This window comes from Hyaena hyaena, unplaced genomic scaffold (genome assembly GCF_003009895.1).
Source record: "Hyaena hyaena isolate Hyena2069 unplaced genomic scaffold, ASM300989v1 scaffold_492, whole genome shotgun sequence".
Taxonomy (NCBI): domain Eukaryota; kingdom Metazoa; phylum Chordata; class Mammalia; order Carnivora; family Hyaenidae; genus Hyaena; species Hyaena hyaena.
This window is the reverse complement of record NW_024081124.1, coordinates 1,303,444-1,323,692: the sequence shown is the minus strand read 5'-3', so window position 1 is coordinate 1,323,692 and position 20,249 is coordinate 1,303,444. Positions and strand designations below refer to the sequence as shown.

At 48.1% G+C, this 20,249-nt stretch overlaps 1 protein-coding gene across 1 annotated transcript in view; it reads right to left on the bottom strand.

The window, feature by feature from the left end:
- The window catches only part of ANKFY1 (ankyrin repeat and FYVE domain containing 1), a 67,386-nt gene that overhangs the window by 34,210 nt on the left and 12,927 nt on the right, over nucleotides 1–20,249 (bottom strand). The window contains exons 2-4 of the mRNA XM_039254504.1: nucleotides 13,224–13,416; nucleotides 8,327–8,445; nucleotides 1,663–1,798 (exon numbers count right to left, since the gene is read on the bottom strand). Coding sequence (XP_039110435.1) covers nucleotides 1,663–1,798; nucleotides 8,327–8,445; nucleotides 13,224–13,416 — 448 coding nt within the window. The remainder of the gene's footprint in view (nucleotides 1–1,662; nucleotides 1,799–8,326; nucleotides 8,446–13,223; nucleotides 13,417–20,249) is intronic.

The window sequence follows — 20,249 nt, the reverse complement described above, 5'->3', positions numbered from 1 at the left end:
CTGGGATGTGTACTCTCCCCTGCACACAGCAGAGGGCGCTCTGCAGCCTTGTCAGAGCCCACACAGGACCCCACGCCAGGGAATCTGGCAGCCCAGCTCTCAGCAAAGCCACTACAGACAACAACTTAATGCCTACATCCAACAATACAAAATTGAGCATCTAGTAATACTGACGGTTAAGAAGCCTAACCAATCAATAAACAACAAATATTTTAATTAAAGAATCCATTACACAGATTACAATCATCTAAACTACTCCAACCCCAGGGCATTTCTATCAAAGCAATTTAAGTTACAAGCAAGTTTGACAAGATCAATGGAAAAAAGCTCAGGAGATCTAGAAAAAAAGAGGATAGGAATCACATTCAATCTAATTAGAACCATCCCCAGGCCCCCTCGAAGGGCTCCAACACAGAACAAACGGAAGCGCCCCTCCCAAGGCCTCCACAGGCGAGCTGCTTCGCGGACCTAATGCCCTGTGTGCCTACAAATCTCAGCTCTGTTTGGGGGCATTTCAGGTACTGCAGTTAGACATTAAAACGCCCTCAAGCGGACTGCAGGCACGGAGGGTTAGGAGGACTAACCCTCTGGGCACCATGTGTGCGGGGCGGGCCCGGGGCACCAGCCCCGCCGGGCGGCGGACCTGCTGGTGGCCGGAGCCACGGCCTCACTCGCCCGGGAGAAAAGCCACTGCTGAAGCACCAGGAGAGCCCAAAGGATCACTGGGTGAGGGGAGGCCCTCCGCCAGCCAGGCTGACCACCAAGGGCCTCGTCCCCGACAGAAGCTGAAACTGAAGGGCATTTTGCCTGACATCCTTTGGGGTCACATTGTGTGTCCCGTGGCTACCAGGCCAACTTGGGAGAGCAGCGTAAACAACAGCAGAGCGTCTCCCTGGGGACCGGAGAGGCAGGGACAAACGAAGAACCGAGAACGTGAACTGAAACTCGTGTACTAACTCAGGCGCTGGTGCGTCTCTCTCTTTTTTCTAAACGTTTTTATTTGTTTTTGAGAGAGAGAGAGAGAAAGTACACACACAAGTGAGTAGGGGAGGGGCAAAAAGAGAGGGTGTCATAGGGTCTGAAGCGGGCTCTGCACTGACAATACAGAGAGCATGATCGGCGGCGCAAACTCACCAATCCTGAGACCGTGACTCGAGCCGAGGTTGGATGCTCAACCGCCTGAGCCACCCAGGTGCCCTAACTTAGGAGTTACTGTGTTTCTAACAAAAAGAATATGACCAAGAACTTCACCCAAAGTCCCATATTACCAAGCAGAATAACTGTCACAGGAAGTGGTACAGGAGGGAAAGCTGAGGATTTGGACACTATAACCTCTATGATACTCTTTATGTAACATACACACAATTATGTAATCTCAGGTAAACACACACACACACACACACACACAACACACACACACACACACACACACACACATACAAAACAGTGAAAGAAAAGAGAATACCTAAAAGCTTTGGCACAATTTAGTTTACAAGAAACACAAAACAAGGGAGATAAAATCCTCTCCCCACTACTGCTTTCAAAAGAACACCCTGCAAAAGTTATTTACATCAGCAGAAGATGCTGTTTTCCCAGAGCTTGGCATAATTAAAGCTCAGCCACCACCATCGGAGGCGTGTGACTAGCTCTGCTGTGACTTGCCTCTCCCTGAGGAGATGTAGCTGAAAGCGATTGGCCAGCTTCATCAGCTCCGTGAGGAACACATCATCTTCTTGGAACTCCAGCTCATCCGTGTAGACCCAGCGGAGCATGGTCCTGGTCACCTCGGGGTCAGCATCTGGTGAAGCAGAGAGAGAGAGACTGAAAACACTTAGGCCTACTGGAAGGTCCCTAAAACTTCAGGCTGATGAAGCAAATTCTGGTGCCCTCCCTGCAAGCGAACATCATGCTGCCATTGAAAATGGCAACGAAGCATCCTGGGCAGCATCTGACTGCAGGAAAACGCTGTTTGGCAAAGAGAAGGAGACGTGAACCACTAAAGATGTAATAAGTCAAATAAATTGGGGGAAAATATTTTAAACATATCACAAAGAGTTTACATTCTAATAAAGATCTTACAAATGAACATGAAAAGACGGGGGCGCCCGGGTGGCTCAGTCGGCTGAGTGTCCGACTCTTGATTTCGGCTCAGGTCATGATCTCATGATCTCATGTTTCGTGGGATCGAGCCCCAGTGCAGAGCCTGCTTGGGGATTGATTATCTTTCTACCTCTCTCTCTGTCTCTGTCACCCACTCCTCTCTTAAAATAAATACATAAACTTAAAAAAAGAAAACATGAAAGGATGGACAATCAATGGTAAAGTGGGCAATGGCTAGAAGTGGTACTTCACAAAGTGATATAAAAATGTTCACTAAACCTTACCAGTAACTACAAACCCAGATTTAAACTAGAATACATTTTTTTGTCTCTCAGCAAGCAATGATTCTTAAAAATGTGTAAACGGTTACACAGAAATTATACAGTTAGATTAGGATAATCTTAAAAACTGAGCAAATACAGAGAAGTATATGCAAAAAGACAGTCAACACAGTATTATTTTTAATAGCAAAGAACTGGAAAAAAAAAATCTTAAGAGTCCTACCCTGGAAAGTTAATAATTGTAGTATTAATACTCACACTGGAAGATTTTTCATCAATTAAAATTACTTACCTCTATATTCAACCTAAAAAGGTATTCACTATACTGGTTTAAAAAAAGCTAAAAATACATGTATTAAATAAAATCTCATTTTTTGCGATATATTTGTGTGTCTGTGTGGGAGTATGTATGTACCCCCACACATACACACGCAGCTTTGTGTCTCTCCCATTCAAGTACTAGCCAGGTCCGACCCTGCTCAGCCTGTAAGATCAAGACTGAGGATGTACAGGGTAGTAAGGCCACAGACAGACTGTCTCCCAACCTATTTTTTTAGAGTAATCTCTACCCCCAAAGTGGGGCTTGAACTCACAAGTCCAAGATGAAGACTCACACGCTCCACTGACTGAGGCAGCCAGGTGCCCCTGTCTGTCTATCTACTGAGACACTGGAAGGGCACTAAAATAACCTTAGGAGAACCTGTAACTAATTTTTCTTTGAGACAATTTTTTATTTCCCTGATTTTTTAAAAAAATGTTTTCTTTATTTCCGAGAGAGAGAGTGAGAAAAAAAGCGTGAGCAGGAGAGGGTCAGAGAGAGAGGGAGACACAGACTCCAAAGACAGGCTCCAGGCTCTGAGCTGTCAGCACAGAGCTCGACACGGGGCTGGAACCCACGAACCATTAGACCTGAGCCAAAGTCGGACGCCCAACCTACTGGGCCACCCAGGTGCCCCTATTTCCCTGATCTTCAATGAATGTGTATTACTTGTATAATTTTTTAAGTTAAAATAAAAGACTCTACAAGAAACTTGGGGAAATTCTTGGCGTGAAAACTGTAGTATAAAGTATCTAAAATTATAATTTCAACTAGAGGCAAGTCTTGATTAGTCAGATTAAGGGTAGTGGTGAACAGAGGATCAATTCATGGTCTAAACCAGGGGTTCTCAAAGTGTGGTCCTCAGCTAGCAGAATCAGCGTCACCTGTGAACTCGCTGGAAGCTCCTGGGCCCACCCTGGACCGACGGAACCGGACACCCTCGGGTGGGGCCAGCATCTGTGTTTTAACACGTTCTCCTTGTGATTCTGACGCTTGCTAAGGTTTAAGGAATCAGACTCCATTCCTGATTGCCTAGGACAGTCATAACAAGAGCCAGGAACCTCTTATTAACTTAGTGATTAGGCAACAGCTGATTAGCACTTATTAACCCCTCCTTTTCCAAATATAGGAGAAGTGGGCTGAAGGGAGTAATGCTGAACGGAACTGGAGGCTCCTGATTTATTTGCTCCACATTAATTTACCCATCATTCCGTAAAACAGCCAGATATTAAAAGGGGAAAAAAAGGCATAATGAAAATTGTGGGGCATCTGGGTGGCTCAGCTGGTTAAGCAGCCAACTCTTGATCTCAGCTCATGTCATGATCTCGCAGTTCATGGGATCAAGCCCCACATCAGGCTCTGCACTGACAGCATGGAACCTGCTTGGGATTCTCTCCCTCTCCCTCCGTTCCCCCTCTGCTCACATTCTCTCTTTCTCCCTCAAAAATAAACAAACATTAAAAAAAAAAAAAGAATTGGGGCACCTGGGTGGCTCAGTTGGTTAAGCGTCCGACTTCGGCTCAGGTCATGATCTCATGGTTCGTGGGTTCAAGCCCCACGTCAGACTCTGTGCTGACAGCTCAGAGCCTGTTTCAGATTCTGTGTCTCCCTCTCTCTCTGACCCTCTCCTGCTCACGCTGTCTCTCTCCCTCTCTCTCAGAAATAAATAAAATATTTTTAAAAAATTTTTTTAAAAGAATTTAAAAAGAAAAACAATTGAAAGAAAATACATGCTGGGCACCTGGCTGGTTCAGTCTGTGGAATGCATGACTCATGATCACAGGGCTGTAGGATCAAGCTCTGTGCACCTGGGTAGTTCAGTCTGTTAAAGTGTCCGACTTTGGCTCGGGTCATGATCTCGTGGTTTGTGAGTTTGAGCCCCACGTCGGGCTCTGAGTTGACACCTCAAAGCCTGGAGCCTGCTTCAGATTCTGTGTTCTGCCCTCTCCCCCCACCCCTACCCCCACCCCCACCCCCAGCCTTCCCCAACTCACATGTGCGTTCTCTCTCTCAAAAAGAAATATTTTTTTAAAAATGCCAAAATCCTAATTGTGATTATGTTAGTTTATTTCTTCTTTTCTCTCCTACCTGGTAAAGGAATAACAGCACTTTTAAAATGTTTTGAGAGAAAGAAAACATTTTTAAATCACATGAAAATCTAATTGGATTTACTTATTCTACTTGAAAAAAATCCTTCAACTGCGTCTTAAGGTATTCAAAGTAGATCTCGAAGTAGCATCATAGGCTGGCTTTGTAAACGGGGCCTAGCAGGTGAGCGGTCTCTTCATGGAAAGATACGCAGCCACCAGATCTGCAGAGACGGCCAGCCAGCTGGGCCCGCACACCCACTGTCCTCACACGGCCTGACTGCACACCACAGCTCAGCCCACTGACCAGAGCCCAGCCGCAGCCTCAAACATCTTCCATGTGGTAATCCGATTCTGCTTTAAAATTTAGCTGGTTGCGTTTAATAACCCTCCCTCAACTGTCCAAACCAATAAACTTGACAGTTGATGAACCAAAACCTAAATAATTTCCTTAAGACCCACGATCAGCAGGGATTTCCTGGGAGCGCTCAAAATCTCACAGGAAGTCACGGTCAGGTGGCCTCCAAGCGTTCCCACCCTGCCCTGACCCTTCCCTCCAAAATATACCGAGAGTCGATCCAGGCGGAGACTCGGACCGAGCCGCCAGGGCACAAGGGGGCAGAGCGCACTGCGGCAGGGGCCGGGTGGAGCTGCTGCGCACTTTCAGAGCATCGTGCGGCCTGCGGCCTCCAGTCTGTCCGCAGGCGGCCGGGCGAGTGAGGCGAGCCCCACTGCAGGAGACGCAGAGGAGCCCGTTCCGCGAAGGGACAGCAGTGGCCTCCGCGTCCGCACAGACACCCTGCTGCTCGAGGCAGGCCCAGCGCACAGCTGCTAAAACTGTGACCGCGCGCGCGAAAAGAAAAATAACACCCAAACTTCTGACTTCACGGCAGTCCAGGCGCAGGGCCGCACTCTGGAGAGAACCTGAGATTTTCTATGTGGCCCAGTTTTTTTTTTATTTGGTTTTAAATAAATGTTTTATAAGATATTTGCAAAGAATGGGAATAAACTTATCAGTAGGCAATTAGTCATTAAATGAAGCATATTGAGGGAATAAATTTCATTACTTAGATCTTGTATTTGTAAAAAACTGGGGCTCCAGGGTGGCTCAGTCCATTACAGGGCAGACTCCTGATTTCGGCTCAGGTCATGAGCTCACAGATGGTGAGTTTGACCCCCGCAGCAGACTCTGTGCTGACAGCATGGAGACCCTCAGGATTCTCTCTCTCCCTCCCTCTGCACCTTTCCCCCTCCCCCGCAGACACCCATGCTCCCTCCCTCCCTCCCTCCCCCCAACACACTGACACCCAAGCTCTCTCCATCTCTCTCTCCCTCTCTGCTCCTCCCCCGCTCCCACACGTGTTCTCTCCACCTCTCAAAACAGACTTTAAAAAACATGTGAAAGGGTTCTGGATATCTTCTATGACACTAACTGAACTGTCTTCATGTTTCCAACTATTTTTTCTTCATTTACTTTACCCAAGTTTTGGATTCATAAAATTAGAAAACTGAGAGAGTACATCTTGTATCAGTAACAGCATCTTCTTTAGTCATTTTAACAATACACCCTTAACTGTAATTCTTGGAAATAAACTCCAAACCATACTTGTAAGAAATCCCCATCTCAAAAAGGAGTAAAAGGGCGGGCGTCCCGGTCCCGTCACGGCAGGGTGGGCACCGTCCCATGCTAACTGACGAGGCTAAACGCTGCAGACGGAGCACCAGAACCCTGTGCTACCCGAGGGCTCCGAAAAGGACAGAAAACTGGGCAGCTGTAGAGGGAGGCCAAACGTGAAGAGGCCCCAGCACTGGACAAGGGTCCCATTGGTTTTCCTATGGCTTTGCCCTGGGGACGACCCCAGCCAGGGGTCAACACTGGAGCGCGTGGACGCCTAACCCTCTGATACAAACTCCCTCCCTCTGGCCAGATGCACCCGGAAAGGGGGGCCGGGGGGGCGGAAGAATAGGGAGGTCTCCTGGTTGCGTGGACGAACGCACCCGGGCCTCGGGCTCCCCTCAGCTGCTCGTGCGTGAACGGCCCGGCCCGGCCCAGCTGCAAGAACTGAAGTGAGGTCCAAGCCACTGCCCACAAAAGGTGGAGCAACTTTCACTGTGAAGCTAAGGAGAGCCAGTACTTTCCAGAGGATGATATAGGACCCAGAGCCTATAAAACACAATCACAATGTCCAGGATACAATCCAAAATCAATTGATAAAGAAAAAAAAAACTCAAGAAACTACGACCACGTCTCAAGGTCTAACCCCAAGATGACCCAGACACTGAATTTATCAAAGACATGAAAGTATCTGGTATAACTATGCTCCAGAAGTGGTGACTCACGTGCCAGCCACCTCGGACACCTTCCTTGTCAGCCCACGCTGTCTTCTAAACCTCAGACATAAAGCAACCGCAGCACTGTGCGCACTGCCCTGGCCTGAAACGGTCCATATCCGCGGGGCCAGGACTCTGTTACAACGATCTGTTTTTCTGGAAGTGCTGGGAAAACAGTGCCTTCTGAACTGGCAAACAAAGACAGAATTCAGCAGAATTTCCACATGGCCTATCACTATTACAAGTAACTCATCATCTTCCTGCCTGGGTATCTCCTTAACATGCGTTATAATTCTCATGATTATTAATAAGAGACTTAAATGCAAAATTTGTTTTGTTTTGTTTTAAAAAGCATTTAGGTAAGTACTAAATGAAAATGCAATTCCGAAATAAACTTTTGAAAATGATTATTTTAAAGTCTACCTGCCACCACACATACCGAAGTTCTACCTAATGTTCACAACACAATGTGGAATAAAGCAATGAAGTCAAGCGTTAAAAAGGTCAGTGCACCTATTCAAATTCTGAAGCCTGATGGTCACCCTTCAATGTTAGAGAAGGATAACCCCTGTTTTCTGGAGTAACTCTTAATTCTGAGTGTAGCTCCTGTACACCAGGAAAAGCACTTGGCAACTACGATTAAATTTTATGCAAGTGAACACCAGGACTTTTTCTAGAAGGAAAAATTTTTTTCTACACATGCTCCCATATTTATATTGTATGAAAAGAATTTCTGGATAGATATTATAAGAATATTGTAGATACTCAAATAGTTACAATTTATTAGTCAGGTGTTAAACAAAAGTGTTTAAGTTCAACCCACTGATTCACTATTTAACTAGTTCATGGTCACCATCGATTGATAAGGAAAGTTTTCCACTTTCAGGGTGCCTGGGTGGCTCAGTCAGTTGAGTATTCAACTCTTGATCTCAGCTCAGATCATGATCTCACGGTTCAGGAGATCGAGCCCCACATCAGGATCTATGCTGACAGTGCAGAGCCTGCTTAAGATTCTCCCTCTGCTTTTCTCTCTCAAAATAAAAAAAGAAACATGAAAAAAAAATTTTTTTTAAATTATGAAACGCTGTAGTTAAAAAAAAAAGTTTTCCACTTTCATTGAACCACTAATACCTCAGAACAACACACGTCAGCTTCTGCCTAGAGCTCTGGTGCTGGTGGTTGTAAAGCTCATCCGGTCAGAGGCTCACCTGAGAGGTCCAGCTCGTCAGCGGAAGACAAAGTGGCCAGACTCCAGCTGTCGCTGCGGGCCGCCAGGACAAACTTGTGAGCGCTGATGTGCTTGCCCCCAACCTTTATCTTCAGATCGCTGATGAAGAAAAATATCCACAGAAATAACAAGAAAAATGTCTTCATAATTACATATAGCTGGGATTCACAAATGATAAATATATGAGTACTGATTGATCAACACGTATCTGCAAACAGAATCACAGCAAGGTTATTTCTCTGGGTTAGCACTAAATTCTACACTTGATCTTAACCAAAAGGCTGAGAAGCGATTGCTACCACTGATTTCTAATGGGTTATGCTTACAACGTGTTGCTAGACACGTTTTGTATTTCTAAATTCTAGCTTCAGTTAACATGGATGTTGTGCTTCTAGGACATTCCCTAATGCGATTCTTAGGGCAGTGAACCTATCAGTTAAACAGGATGATTAATATTCAGTAAACGTAGAAGAGGTTTCACGCAGACCAGATCAAGACAGGGCACCAGGGAGAGGCGGACAGAAAGCACGAAGACTGTGCAGCAGCTCTAAGAGCTGCACGCAGCAGGGGCTAGTGCAGCCTCAGGGTTCTGTGGCCAAACTACAAACTGGCTTTGACACAGCAGTCAAGAATATGAAGCCCAATCTCTACTTTCCTGTCCTCAAGAGAAACATTCATAGCTATTATTGGACATTTTTACTCAACCATTTATAAAGAAATGGGGTAGGAGTAATCTTTTCTCCAAACACATTCCCATATTTGTGACAAACCATTATATGAAACAAAGCTTTCCAAACAGGTGGCATGTGTGACTCTGAAATGTCAACTGCGCGGGAGGAGGGCGTCTGGCCATCTAACAAAACCCTGAGGATGACCCACTGGGCTAACACAAGCACGTGCCATATGGTTTCATTCCCAGCAATCTGTATTTACACGCTCTTTTACTTTCATACTCCTCTCCAAAAATGTGTTAAGTTGGAAACCTTTACAAGATAAAAACAAAAATTATTACATTACGGAAAAAAAAAATCAAAAACCTAAGGGTGGCTCAGTCACTTGAGCGTCTGACTGCGGATTTCCGCTCAGGTCACGATTTCACAGTTCCTGAGATGGAGCCCTGAGCAGGCTCTGTGCTCAGAGTGGAGCCTGCTTAGGAATCTCTCTCCTCCCTCCGCTGCCTGCACACATTCTCTCAAAATAAATAAATAAACATTAAAAAAAAAAAAAAGAGTGACAAGACTCCTTAATAAGGAATGAAAAGTCTTTAAAAAAAATAAAATGAAATAAAATAACACAGACACAGTTTCCTCCATGAACACATGCCTACAACACACTTTACAGTGATGTAAGCATATCAGCAATTGTAGTTGTGCTAAGATCAAGTTGCAACCAATCACATTAGATCGAAGAACAGGATACTCAGTATTTCAAATTATTACAAACTAGTGTAGCACCAAACATTATTAATCAATCAATAAAAAAAGAAATGGAATTGATATTTTATTTGAAATAGAACAAATATGGGGCAGCTGGGTGGCTTAGTCGGGTGAGTGTCCGACTTTAGTTCAGGTTGTGATCTCATGGTTCGTCAGTTCAAGCCCCGTGTCGGGCTCTGTGCTGACAGCTGAGGAGTCCACTTCAGGTCCTCTGTCCCTCTCTCTGTCCCTCCCCGGCTAGCGTTCGCTCGCGCTCTCTCTCTCTCAAAAATATACATTTAAAAAGTATTTTCTTTCTTTTATTTTTTAACATTCCTTCATTTCTGAGAGGGGGTGGGGGGAGGAAGGGAGGGAGGGAGAGGGGAAGGAGCAGAGAGAGAGGGAGCCACGGAATCTGAAGCAGTTCCAGGCTCTGAGCTGTCAGCACAGAGCCCGACGCGGGGCTCGAACTCACTGACCTTGAGATCATGACCTGAGTTGCAGTCGGACACTTAACCGACTGAGTCACCCAGGTGCCCGTAAAATATATTTTCAAATAGAACAAATCATATCCTATGATAAAATTTCTAAAATTCAATGAAACCATGAAGCAGTTTACAAAGCACAAATAATTTTTAAGCTCTAAATTTATGTACAAAGTATTAAATTCTATTAAATGAAGACTCACTGTTTCCTGTTTTAGCCATACATGGACTTTTAGCCACAAAATTATAAGTTCTATATATTCTGAAATCTATATACTCATGAATATCAGGTCAAACTGTTTTTCTCTTTTCTACTCTAACATATCAAAGGGAAATACAGATAAGGCTTTCACCAATAATTTCTAATAATAACAATTTCTAAAAATGCAATTTAAAAATGGAAGATGGTAAGTTTCTGAGCACTCTATGCAGAAACAATTAGGAGGCTAGTAATTTTTTTAAATTTCCATTCTAATCAAAGAGCATTTCCCTGTAAAATATGAATGCTGTTACTAGAGAAGAGGTATAAAGAGCTTCTTGCTAGAGTTTCTCAAATGCATTAACAGAAACAACTGTAAGCGTGATCACTAAAAGAAGGATGTAGTAAATAACTAAATATAACCATTTTTAATGATCTTAAGAGATAAAAGCCTTTTCCTGAACTTAAGTAAAAATAAATGTGTACCAAGTTCTTCCACATTTCTCAATTTAAAAACTTTTTAACATCTACTCTTTAATTACTCCAGTCACTGAGATGCACATAAAAATACTATTTAAGTGGGGGAAGGGGCACGCCTGGGTGGCTTAGTCGGTCAAGCGTCTGACTCTTGATCTCAGCTCAGGCAGGGTCATGAGTTCAAGCCCTGCACTGGGCTCCATGCTGGGTGTGAAACCTACTTTAAATATATATATATATTTAAATACTTCAATAAAATGTATGTTTATAGGACAAATTTTTGTGGTTTTTTTTTTTTTTTTTTTGTAGGGGGTTTTTCCTTCTTATTTTGGTAAAAGAGCATCTGCTTTAGAAACTGATTTTCCGATTTTAGGTACTCCATCTGAAAAGCTCAAGTTCTCTCTGAAAGCTCTGCTCCCCATCTGGTATCTGACCTGTGGTAGGCAAGGGAAGCCCGGGAGAGGCCCCCAGGAGCCTTGACGGGGCTCATTCTCATGTCTCCCGGGGCGGGGGGGGGGGGGGGGGGGGGGGGGGGGGGGGGGGGGGGGGGGGGGGGGGGGGGGGGGGGGGGGGGGGGGGGGGGGGGGGGGGGGGGGNGGGGGGGGGGGGGGGGGGGGGGGGGGGGGGGGGGGGGGGGGGGGGGGGGGGGGGGGGGGGGGGGGGGGGGGGGGGGGGGGGGGGGGGCGGCGGCGGGATGGGATGGTGGATGCACTCGGTGCGTAAGTAAGAGAGAAAGTGAGTGACGGGAGCTGTGAGGGAAGAGCCTCGGGCAGGGGAGGCGCACCAGCAGCAGGGTAGGTCAGGCTCTCCTGTGCCACCAGAAGCACAGTTTTGACTTGTCCATGGGAAAAAGAGGGAGAAAAGGAGGCCACGAATGAATGATATTTTTACAAGCAGCAACATCCATTCAATTTTAAGGGCTGTCCTTTACTCAGAGTGTATGCTTCCTATCTTTTTGGTATTCAGGTTTTCTTTCTTTTATAAATGATTAAGATGAGGGACACCTGGGTGGCTCAGTCAGTTAAGTGTCCAACTTCGGCTCCAGGTCAGGATCTTGTGGTTCGTGGGTTCGAGCCCCGAGTCGGGCTCTGTGCTGACAGCTCAGGGCCTGGAGCCTGTTTCAGATTCTGTGTCCCCCTCTCTCTCTGCCCCTCCCCCACTCATGCTCTGTCTCTCTGTCTCAAAAATAAACTATAAAAAAATTTATAAATGATTATGATGGAAGATAGCAATTCTGGATTTTGATCAGTTTTAAATGTCCTAACTTATTTTGGAATTTTCCTAAGTCTTAGCTAAAGTCCAGTTGCCAATTTCCTCAGGAGGCACACCCTCTCTCCGGCACACATTCGCGCCCTCGTCTCCTCTCCGTTCCGCCGCCACCACCCCATCCCATCTTCATCTCTGCTCTGCACTCTGCACAACATTCCCACCACACCCCTGCACTCTCCCCTGCACAATTCTCTTTACATGACGTTACCAGGCTGGTCTTCCCGAAACCCCACCTTGACTCTGAAGGTCCAAGCACTCTGTTCCTCACTCCCTAGAGGTTCAAGTCTGTATTTCCCACCTTGGCCCCCAGTGCAAGCACCCACCTTCCCCGCCTCCTGACACATGACATCCACCCCAAGATGGCCCCTCCTGTCCTCTAACTCGTGCGCATGTTGCCACGTCCCCGCCTGCTCTCAGCCTCCCCCCACCAGCAACATCACTGTCTTTATGTACTGAATCCTACCCAGCCTCTGGCATTTACCTCAAAACTCACTTCATAACAGCAGCTAACAAGTGAGCGCTTACTGTGTGCCAGAACCTGGTCTGAGTGCTTTAAAACATGTGCTCACTAATTTAACCCTTACAACAACACTACTGTAAGCAGCAATATGCCCATTTTACAGATTAGGAGCCCGAAGCAGGTCCAGACCACACAGCCAGTGGGTGGCCGGCTGAGCTTCTACCACCGGCTGTGCGGCTCCAGGCCCCCCTCAACCTATTTCCCTGCCCACTAGTTCCAAGACACCTTCTTTGATTGTCCCAAGAGAAAGTGACCTTTCCCCTCGGAATCTCTGGGCTTGTAAGCTGATTCCTGTCTGCATCGCAGTGCCGTGACTCCCACACCCTGTGCTGAAGATGAGGAGGAAATAAAAGAAACGAGAATCTTTCCCCAAAGACCTTACATTCCAGGGACTGAAGGTTTGCTAGGATCCTGGTCAGAGAGACACAAACCTGGGAGGAAAGTGGGAGGGGAGCTACAGGGCGGCCCGGGGGCCCAGGGGCCCAGGGGAAGGGCCGTGCGGCCGGGCTCACCTGTACTGCTCCTGGCCATACAGGCCGGCCACGATTGTCAGCAGGCGGCTGATGAAGGACTCACTGCTGCTTTCCTTGCTGGCCTGCGCGGCCAAGAGACTGCATCTCTTCTCCGTCTCTGCCAACTTCTTCTGCAGCTTCACGTACTCCTGTCGGAGAAGCATCAGGTGCTTCTCCAACTTGGCCACCTCCTCTGCAAGACGGAGGACACAGATTCCCGTTTACCGTGGCAGGTGCAGAGCAGGCCGCAGTCACGAATCTCTCCCCACAGACGGACGTAGCAAAGTGACAATTTCCTCGCGATGTTCCTTTAGGACCCAGAATGGCTTTGTTTATGGTGCCACTGTGTCCCCAGGCCCGAAAGACCCTCACGGTCCAGGGCTTTCTCTTTTCGGTTTCTCTAAAGATCAATATTCAATAAATGACAAGGAACAGACGCACGTACATGTTAACAGGCACCTGCCCTACAAACTCTTTATCGCAAAGCCAGGGCTCACAGGGAAGGACTGTCAACACCTAGGACACTTTTCCAAACCACTATAGTGAAAACAGATTTTTATGTCACGTGTCCTGTATACAAGCTTTTCGTGAGTTCTCTCGACAGGCCCCCGAGGGCGCACCATCACAAGCCACACTACACAGGTCACAGAGAGGGGCGCTGGGGCACAGAGAGACTGAGCATTGGCCCGCGGTCCTGAGGCTGCTGACAGGTGGGGCTGGGATCAGAGCCCAGGGCCCACACGACCCGACACCGCCTCATCCGGAAACAAAGCGGGGCAGCCAGCACTGGTTCAGACGGAAGCAAGTCCCACTGCACTGAGTCAGGAAATTCAACAAATACTTCCCGAGTGCCTACCAGGTCCTAACGACCGCACAACGGGAGGCAAGTTCACGCATATCTTTCCTCAGAGCTTTTAGTTACTGGGGAAAGCAAACTTTTTAAAATCATAATGACGATGCTACCAAGCAAACACAGAACCACAACTCCAGGGAGCCCTGGGAGGAAAGAGCAGAGGTGTGAGAACCTGTAATAAATCCACTTGGGACACAGGGAAGACTTCTCCGAAGTACACGGTCAAGAAACCTCCCTCCTCCGTTCCCTGGCTCTGGAGCCTCGAGGGGGTCGCAGCACGGGGCTAATCGGCGCCTCTATAAATCCAGGTCTCCGCCACGGAACCGCAGAACCGCTGCCCCTTCTCCGCGCCTCGGCACCTGCGCCCGTCTGCTCCTCACCAGCCGCTGTCCTCGAGCCCACCGCCCCCCCCCCCCCCCCCCCCCCCCCCCCCCCCCCCCCCCCCCCCCCCCCCCCCCCCCCCCCTCAGCAGGGTAATGAGAGAACGGAGCCTGTGCCAGCACCTCTGGCCACACCGGCAATGTCTCCCCCTCCCCGTGCTCCCTGGGACAGAGCATCCCCACCCTGTCCAAGTAGGATCCCTCCACGCGGACGAGGCTCCCAGCCCAGCACCGCGCTCAGATCCTCGCTTTAGCACCAACCTCCCTTCTCCGCAACTTCAAACCCTTTCTGCCGGCTCCATGGCTCCCTCTCCTCATGAAGCCGAGCAAGACCCCATTAAAACAGAGCCCTCCTCCCACAGCACATCCGACCACCTCCGCCCTTCCATCCCCAGCTTCCGCACACCGCTCCCTGCCCCCCGCGCCCCAGCCGGGCCCCCCGTCCCCACCATTCCCTGACGCTCTTCTCACCAACGACCTAACTGCCAAACCCAACAGACACTTGCCACGAGCCTCGTCCTGGACCTGCTGCCCAGCCTGTGACACTCTTTTCCCTTCTTTCAGCAACCGCAGCGCCACCCCCTCCCCAGTTCTGCTTCTCGGCCTTTCCCGTGCTCCTCCGCATCCCTCCCACGCTGATCACTGAGGCTCCCCAGGGATCTACCCCTGACCCTCCTCTCAGCTGTACGGCCTCCCAAGGCAGCTCCACCAGGTCAGGGTCTGCGGCTGATGCCACCTCTAAGTGCCAGGGATCCACAGACCCGTCCCCGTGGTTATTTCTTAGCTTCCTCTGTCCTTCTGCCTAAGAGACACTGCTCTCTAGTGGCCCAAAGGCACCTCAAGTTCACTATGCCCAGAACAAAACCTGAAGCAAATCTGCTCTGCCTTTGTATGGCCCCTATACTAATAATGACACCACTGTGCAGCCCACTGTCTGAAGGAGAAATGCAGGAGGGATGTTAAATATCTCCCCCTCAGTCGGTTAAGCATCTGACTCTTGGTTTCGCTCAGGTCATGATATCACAGTTTGTGAGTTCAAGCGCCGCATCAGGCTCCAAGCTAAGTGAAGAGCCTGTGTGGGATTCTCTCTCCCCCTCTCTCTGCCCCTCCCTCAAAATAAATAAATAGACTTCTGAAAAATCAGATTTCCCACCAAATCATTCCTGGGAATCCTTCCTGTCTTCTATATCCCCATCCCCACTATGACCAGATTTAGGCCCTCCCTCGTCGTATCTGATCTCCACTGAGAACGGAGTCACAGCTGCGTCTCAGAGCCGCCTGCCTCAGAGCCTGATACACAAAGGCTCACTGAGTATTTGATCAATTCATTGAACAAGTACAATCCAGTTTTATAAAAGAGGATTCTTTTCCTCTCCTCAACTTCATCTCTTCCCCACCTGCTACCCAAAAGCTAATTCTTTATAAACATGGAGACAATTAAAAACTGGTTCAAAAACACAAAAAGGCACTGAAACTAAACATATTTTATCATTCCAAATTTATTATAAATATTCACATGTATGAAGAGTAAAAAGACAGTACAAAAAAAGAGCAGATCTCACAGAGACGCGGGATTACCGCACTCCTCTGCACATTTCAGGTATTCTAGAACAAACACGCTCTGCCTTCATAATTAGAACAAATGTTTTAAGAGAAATCTGTACAAGTATTAATGGACTATCTTCTTCATATACATAGTAGGAAACATTTTCTTCTCTCCCAGAGGTTCCACATTAAATAACGGCCTGGAGTCACATGGGTGTGAGTCTCAGGTGTAATCACTATTCCTTGGGCGACAACGCACAACTTACAAGATGAAAATATGCTTCTAGCTGCCAAACTGCTCACTGCGTTCGTGAGCTAGGTACCAGATGAGCATTCCTATAAATAACACTTTCCCCCAGAATACTACAATTATTTGGCCTACATGCATTTACATAAAATACTGCTTTAAAAACCACTGGCTAAAGGAAAGCAGTATTTATAAACGATCCTATTACAATACTGAAATCATCTCAGCAAGCAGCGTTTACAGGTACACAAAAGCCCCGAGGCAGGAGTCTGTTTTATGCTTTTATTTGGTGCAACAAATTCACAGTCCCTGATTTTGAAGAGTCTTCCAGGGTGATTTAGACTAAACAAACCAAGAATTGTAATTATTTACCTCAAAGGGGGAAGTATTTAGCACAAATAAGGTAATAAATTTCATCTAAGGCACAAAATTTATGCTTTTTTTTTCCTGCAGAGAAGGAAACAGAAAAACTGGCACTGAATTTCCAGGTGTGGAAAGACAAAGTGTAAAGGGATGTACAATCAAGTCACGGCAAATTCCATTTAAACACTGTGGCCAGCGGTAGCAACACGGCTCTACGGCGTCAGAGGCCACACCGTGGCTGCCGCTGCAGGAACGGCGAGGGCCTCCGGGGTGCTGGTAACATCCTCATTTGCTTGTTTAACTTAGTAGTTAAGTGCACATTTGATTTTGGCAATTCACCGAGTTCTACACTTGTGTTTGCTCTTTTCCACATGTATCTTATGCTTCATTTAAAAGTAAAACCAAATTGGTACATGCCTGTAGTGGGTTCCAGAGTCAAACTGACAGGGGTCCAAATGGTTTCAGTAACTTGCCATGGGCGGTGGGCAAGTTCATCACTCTGAGCTTCGGGCTCTCCGTACCCGGGGGCGGGACTAAATCACAAGGCAGGTGGCTGGCACGAGCATCAGCTGCCAGCATGTCCCCACTCACCCCACAATCACACAAGTACTAGCTAAACAGTGTGAAATATTATAACAGTTTACACAACGTATTTTGAATCATGAAAAGCAGAAAGGAATCCAAATCTTTTACCGACCTGGGAACTAAAACTGACCAATGAAAGTCGTGGCAAAGCCAAAGCCCACCACGAGAAGCGTGAAGTGATGAAGGGAAAACCAGAGGAGCCAGCACTGGGAAATACGCAACGAGCTCCTTTAAACACTGTGTCCCCTCAGCAAATCTGCACTGACAGTTCCCACGTCAAAACGCAAAGCCTAACATGCTTTAGAAAGCGTCACTACTGGGGGCGCCTGGGTGGCTCAGTCAGTTGAGCATCCAACTCTCGGTTTCGGCTCAGGTCATGATCTCATAATTCGTGAGTTCAAGTCCCACATCAGGCTCTGTGCTGACAGTGCGGAGCCTGCTTGGGATTCATCCTCATTCTCTCTCTCTCTCTGCCCCTGCTGTGCTGTGCTCTGTATGTGTCTGTGTGTCTCAAAATAAATAAATAAACTTTTTTAAAAAAGCATCACTATTATTCATTTGGAAGAGGTCCAAGTCAGGCTGTGCTTTAAACAAAATTCTCAGAAGGCACCTCCTGACATATGACAGTAATACGAAGTCAGTCGGGGTCTACAAGGGACCAACCTAGAAATGGCAGCAGACGCACTGCCCTTTAGAGATAAACATGCAAGAGCAGAAAGTGGCCTGGGGAGCAGGACTATGGGGCAGAATTTTTTAATGTTTACTTATTTTTGAGAGAGAGACAACACACACGGCGGGGGGGGAGGAGGGGTGCAGAGACCGAGAATCCCAAGCAGGCTCTCTGCTGTCAGAGCAGAGCCCGACTCAGGGTCAAATCCATCTGAAATCAAGAGATGACACCTGAAAGACTTAGCCACCCATGCACCCCAGCATTTATTTTTTGTTATAAACCTTGTAACATCTGAATTTTAAATTCATGTGCACTTATAAACCAAAAATGTATTGTTTTATGCACATTTTAAGGATTAGGCATACCTAATACCCGAGTATAAAGGTTTTCATAGTCACAGAACTTTCTGATGGAAGGAGCCTTAAGACCACTTTCACTTCAGCTCCCACACGATGCACGTGAGGGGCAGAAGCAGCAAAGCCGCCACCAGAAGCCCACCCACCTCCTGCTCCCAGGCTCTGCCTGATGACATTGTCCCAGGCTGTCTGAATGAAGACCGAGCTCGAACTATTCAGAAGATGGGGGGAGGGGGGCAGGGGAAAGTGTCCTTCTAACGTGCCCCCTACGGGGATGACCGCCCTGGAGAAATAGCCAAGCACCCAGCACACACAGACTGCTCTCGGGATACTCCTGGTAAGATACCAGACCCACTGAACTGCACTCTTTAGATCGCTGACTGACCTGTTCAAGGGTCTTCACTCCGAAGAAGACAGGCGCGGAACGTGCGCGTCTCACGTGTTACAATGCACGACGCGCCCAGGTAGCGCCAATGCCAAAGTGAAGACCGTCCTGGCCCAGGGCTTCTTCCGTGTTTTACAGGGTTACAGGGTGATGGAGAGTCTGCGCTCTGACTGGGGTACAAGCAATCGCGAAGCCAGACCCCCAGGCTCAAGCTAGAGCAAGGGAAGAAGTCCCAGAAAAGTGGTGTGTTACTTCAAACGTTACTTTAAGTAGACCTGCGGTATGCGTAGCGCACTGGGTCAGGAAACGCAAGGCAGAGGCTTCGGTCTTTTACTGTCTCGGCAGATTCTCCCCGGAAACCACTATCAGCCAACAGGCTTGCAGAGCAGACACGGTGCCTGGCTACGCGGTGCCCACCCGGCTCCGCCGCCCGGGGAGGACGGCCAGAGGCTCCTTCATCCCGCTCACCTGCCCGAGAGACGGGGCTGCCTGGGGCTGTGGACCGCCGACTCTTCCTCCACAGAGCCCGTGACCCTGTCACCTCAGTCCCTGCCACACAGCATCCCAGCCAGCGTAAGCATCTGCTCCTCAAGAGCTCCAACCTTTCCAGACTACGGCACGGAAATAACCGTGTGTTTCCGTTTCCCTGAACTAGCAACCTGCAAGTATCTCTGAAGCACCTACTACGTGCTTAGCACTATAGCAGATCAGGAAACGCCTCTTGGAGAGTTCTGGAAAGGCAGTCTCACTCGCATCTCTTCCAGATAATGCAGCACCGACATAGGACTTAGGAGGGACTCCGACAGGAGGTAAAAACTGATCAGTCACAAAGAATCCAGACACTGTGGGGGGAGTCATGAGGACATCTGTCTTCAAGAGTAGAAAGGTGCTGGTGCCTTTATCTACGGCCCAGATGAGGGGGTCACAAGAGCTCCGTTTCAATCATCCTCTCCAGGAATCCCTGGAAACTCCTTGGGTATCAGTTATCCACACACAGCCCCCCTCAATCTACAGCAACAGCCCTAATCTCTCTCCAGAATCGCTGACGCAGGGGCACCTGGAGGGCTCAGCTGGTTGGGCGCGCAACTTCAGCTCAGGTCTTAATCTTGGGGTTCATGAGTTCGAGGCCCGCGTGTGACTCGCTGCTGTCACCCTGCCGACACAGAGCCCACTTCAGATCCTCTGTCCCCTCCCCTACTTCCACTCCCCCAAAAATAAATAAATGATTTAAAAAAAAAAACCTGCTGATACAAAATCCTGGCTGCCTGGACACTTACACAAGACACACGGCAGAGAAGAGGCAAGATAAAAGAAGGGCTACGGGGGATTTAGGGCTCTTCTTTGCAAACTCACAGATGCTCCCCTGCCCAGAATCTTCTGCAGGGACGCCACACACAAGCACACCTATCAGTGGTATTGCAATCAGCACACCACGGCCTAGTAACGCCCAAAACGGTCATTCCGTGGGAATACTGTCTGCCTGCACACAATGCAAATGTGTCCCTGGAGTGTCATCAAGCCGTGACGGTTCTTACAGGAAAAGGCGTAAGATCAGCACTCTGAGCAGAGACGAAGGGAGCACAGTGCGGTGGTGAGGGCTCAGGTTCTGGGGCAGGGCTAACTGGCCCCACACTTTCTACTT